This window comes from Scomber japonicus, chromosome 5, assembly GCF_027409825.1.
Source record: "Scomber japonicus isolate fScoJap1 chromosome 5, fScoJap1.pri, whole genome shotgun sequence".
In the NCBI taxonomy this organism is placed as follows: Eukaryota; Metazoa; Chordata; class Actinopteri; order Scombriformes; family Scombridae; genus Scomber; species Scomber japonicus.
The window spans coordinates 6,174,687-6,179,375 of NC_070582.1; the positions used below are offsets into that span (position 1 = coordinate 6,174,687).

Sequence of the window (4,689 nt, forward strand, 5' to 3'; positions counted from 1 at the left end):
TTAGCAAGAGGAGATTGTGCAGGCTGGTACCTCAAACTTAACTCTAGCTAATCAATAAGGTCAAAAATCTGATTTCTTCTGCAAGTTTTTTTCCTCCTTTTTTTCGTTTTTTCTGTAAGTAAATCAAAATCAAAAAAGCTCTCTAACTACTGTAGCAGCTTTGTGTCCAACAACAAGCACCTCTGTTAAATTAAATAAGCATGTACCAGAATCTCAGGTCAACCGAGGCTTCAACCAAACACACAGTACAAAAAATGTGTCCTTCATCACACTGAAGTCACTCAAATGAAGTCCTCTTAAGTCAGATCATGTTTGCCAATGAAGAATTGCTTGTTGCATATAAATAATAAATTAGCCACTCCTCTGATGATATCCAATCCATGTTCAATGATATCTTTTAGTCTATCTCAAGTTTATTTATATTAGGTTTATACTAAAGCAAATACCCGATAGTCGCCTATTACCAACGCACTGTGAGATCAACACAGCAGATAAAATAAGCCTGCAGATGTGCAACAAGCTGCATCTTAGCATTTAATATCCTTATAAATGTTTCTCTATAGCAGAACTACTGATTCATTCAACTTCATTTCATTCAAACTAGCTGAATTATTCGCAATATATACAACATACATACATACATATATATATCTATATAAAAAGCAGAAATATTACATCTCTCAGCAACTCAGCACTAACAACAATGTTACGCTCTGTCTCAGCGACGAAGTAATGGAATGACAAGAATTTTTTTTTTTTTTGGTCACAATCAGCAAAACAACTCCATTTTGGGTGGTGCACATGAGCTCCTCATAAAGTCCAGCACAGGCAAAATGTTTATCATCAACCACTTACATTCCTATAGAGATGAATCTATTAATCATAAACATCTAAGCGTGGGTTTATTGGTCTGTAGGTCAAATGACGACTCAGCATCTGGGTTAAAAACATGTCTAAATTTGGTTGAGAAGTGAGGACATTCAGGTTATATATATATATATATATATATATATATATATATATATATATGATATTTGAACAGCAGGTCCAAACTACATGATGAACTATATTAATTCAAATTATGGTGAAAACAGTTAAATGTAACTTATTGATATGTAAAAGTGTTCACTTTTCATCCAAATATAGACGAGTTTTATCCCAAATGTGATCTCCGTTATTACATGATCAGGAGTAAAATGACCTGTATTAAAACCAAGGTGTTTTATCAATTTATCACTAATCGCAGTCACCTGTTTCACGTCCTTTGGATTTTATACTATGACTTTATAAAGAGCCCACATATTCCCCTACAAGTATTATTCACCACCTTTTAGCTTTGGCTCCGGTCGGTCCCACATGTCTCTCTCTCCTCAGGGACAGAGAGGTGTCTGCATCAGTTCTCTGTGGTTTTAACATGAATGGACGACAGTGTCTTTCCCATGCTGTGGAAGAGCGGCGTTACGAACATGTCTGTCAGGCTCCTCCACACCACCTGGATCGATGGTAACAGCATCAAGATGCTCTGGACCACAGGCATCACCAACCTGGAAGAATGAGGTTGAAAGATCATTTAAGAGCAGTCACTGATAAATCATACTAAAAGAGAAGGATTGGTTAATTGAGACTAATATTTTACCAGGTCTTAGAAGATACTTACGTTAGATATTTAAACCATGACGAAGATTATTCCCTATGTCCATCACTTAACCCAACCTCTTTTTCTAACCCTAACCAAGTCATGTTTCTACCTCAATCTATAACCAAACCCTAACTATAGTGTTTTAATGTCGTAAAATGCATCGGCCCAGCCTTATTTTGTCCTGCTTGGCTCTCTAAGGTATGCATTTATGTTATATTGTAATTGTAATTGGTTGTATTTATTTAAACATGGACCCCAGGAAGAGTAGCTGTTGCCTGGGTAACCGCTAAAGGGGATCCAAATAAACTAAACTAAACTAAGCTAAACTAAGCTTGGGGAACTGCTGGCAATTAGAGGTCAGCGTCTCCTTGTAGCCATGAAATCTTTAATTTTAGGGGTAGTTGGTAAAAATCACATTCCCGTTCCTAACAAGATCACTCGGAGAAGGATTGAGACTCAGTTTTTTTAAGGTGGTTAAATTAGCTGTAAATAAAACCTTCATTCTGGTGATTCACACTGATGACTTTTCTAACACAAGTGTGCTTCTTGGAATTAAACCAAACTGTAATACATTTTCTAATGTTTTGCTGGTTTTATTGGTTCACACAGTAGCGTGATTGTTGTCCTACAGATTCACTTCTTAGCTCAAGGAGACTTTTCAGCCCACAGTCACAAGGCCGACCCTCTGTCCTTGCATCCAAAAAGAGCTCAATGTGGCAATATAAATGAGTGTGTACTATTTATGGCTATAAAGCTATTATTAAAAAAGGTGTTTGCAGTCTTCCATATTAATTCCAGGGACACCTACTGTACTTCATTATCTGTAACATGTACTCTCAAGGTGCTGTGATTTTAACTTTTTGCACTCTTTTCTTGTCATGAATCTAAAATTTAAAGCTTTTTCTACACATCTGTATCTGTGTTGATACCCCTTGATATTTCTGCAGAATAGCTTAAAACACATGTAGAGCCAAATTCCAAACATTTTCCAGTCAGCTGGAGTGTTTTATATGAGTTTTTTGACACTTTTATATATTTATATTCTAATACCCATATTTTAAATTAATGCCTTGTGCTTGTTATCTTCTTATTTACTCATCTGAGAAGTAATTTGTCTCTGCAAAGAACTGTTATATGTTATCCATATTTTACAGCTTCAGAACTACAATCCAGTGTATTACATAAATGTGAAGTTGTGTTGTGAGAGCTGTATTCTCCTTTGAAGCAGAGACCCCCCTCTGTGCGATCTCCCTTCCTGACATACCAGATGTATTGACCATCTCTGCGTCACCGCTCAGTCCTCTATTGATGAATACCTGCGGTGACTTCCTCCTTCAAACACACACACACTGTGGTTGAAGGAATCATCCCGAGCTTGTGACTTCACCTGGGTGAAAGGTCATGTGAAAGTAAGTCTGCTGTCTAAATCTGAATCAGAAGAATGTCCCACTCTGGTCTGAAAATAGGCTTGTATGGCTGCTTGAAACTGGCAAAGGGCAATGAGGCGTTTTTTTCCACTACTTGGCATTCCCTCCAAACTTTCCATAGAGTATTTACCTCCTGGCATGAAATGTTGTTTCATCATGTGTTAATAGATGGACTCTTCAGGGGGTTGTGGTTGAAAACAGATGCATGTATTGCCTGATTTTTATTCAAAACCTGGAAGCACCTGGTTTAACTCAATGCAGGAGCAAATGGCTGACATACGCATGACATAATTATCCAAATAAAAGAACGAAAACAAAACCCAGACCAAATCTTGCAATATTACACTGCATGTGACGTTAACTGTATAAATAACTTGTGTCAATGTTTGCCTTGTGAGCCTGAATAAATATATAGGCATGAAGCAGTGGCCTCTAAGGACAAGTCCCATAATGGTTCTTTAATGTTCCCACAGGGGACTGTAATCATACTTTATTAGTATTTACTAGTGTTTTAATAATAATTGTAATAATTGCATAACACTATCATACTAATATAATGTGTTTTTCATCTAATTTCATATTTGTGTGCTATTTTATAAATGTTTTTTGTTTTTTTAAAAGAGTTTTGCATTTGGCACAGTGCCAGATGTGCCAGACAGAAAACAGCAACATACAGAAACCTACAGGCTGAGCACAGGACTTCTCCTTACCAGATGTGGATGCAGCTGAGCACCCCGAAGACCAGTCCGAGGATGAAAGCCATGGGGACAGCCAGCAGCGTGGTCAGTAAGCGATAAAAGATGAACTTTATCAGCTCAAACACTGCGTTGCTTCCTATCCACACTCTATCAAAGCTGTGAGAGGAGATAGGCTCTGCGATGACATCTTCAAAACCAACCTGTAGGGTCATATAAATGTAGTTATAGGGGCGCACAATGAGCTTCAAAGAAACATTATCACACTGGCAGGAAGGTGTTTGGAGATGATGGATTTACGCGCAGGCAGCCACTTCCAGGTATTCGCGATTCAGATCTCACAGTTTGTTAAATGGAAACAATACGGTCACATTAGTTTGTAACCGTAGATTATAATACTTGACAGCTGCTACCTGTTGTAGTTTTACTTTTAAAGATCAATTTGAGATAAAGACTTTACCTTCAAGTGCGCGTTGATATCGTGTGGATCTCGGTCCGGAGCCTCTGAGTAGTACACCTTTCCTTTCTTCGACAGAATGGGCTCTATGGATCTATTGAACTCGTCTTCGTCCATAATTATACTTGTGTCCGATTTCTCGTTTTCCAGACCCATGTTTTCCAGTCAGATGGGGGGCAGACGGTGCAGGGAGAGCAGCTTGGTGATATCGGCGCTTTGCTCTGTGCGCCGGACTGAGCAGCACCCCGCCCCGTATGGAAAGCAACGCAGTGTGGGGCAGAGGAGACACAACAAGCTCAAAGTCATTTCCCCAGACCATTTCAAGAGTTTAGTGATGACTGACGCTACTGTGCAGTGTACTGGCCTCCGTGAGCCATGCAAGCCTAGCAACCCAACCCATCAGCATGTGATTAAACATGATTAGAGCTGCAGGCAATTCTGTTTTATACCTAAAATACTAATGTTCTCCAA

General features: G+C 38.7%; 1 protein-coding gene across 1 annotated transcript; it reads right to left on the bottom strand.

Annotated features, from left to right (window-relative positions):
* Positions 1 to 1,359: 1,359 nt before the first annotated feature.
* cav2 (caveolin 2) lies at positions 1,360 to 4,428 on the bottom strand. Its single transcript, XM_053318941.1, has 3 exons — positions 4,222 to 4,428; positions 3,777 to 3,964; positions 1,360 to 1,544 (listed from the first exon to the last, which is right to left on the bottom strand). The coding sequence occupies exons 1-3, from the start codon at positions 4,372 to 4,374 to the stop codon at positions 1,394 to 1,396; spliced, it is 492 nt and encodes a 163-aa protein (XP_053174916.1). The 5' UTR covers positions 4,375 to 4,428; the 3' UTR covers positions 1,360 to 1,393.
* Between the last annotated feature and the right edge of the window lie 261 nt (positions 4,429 to 4,689).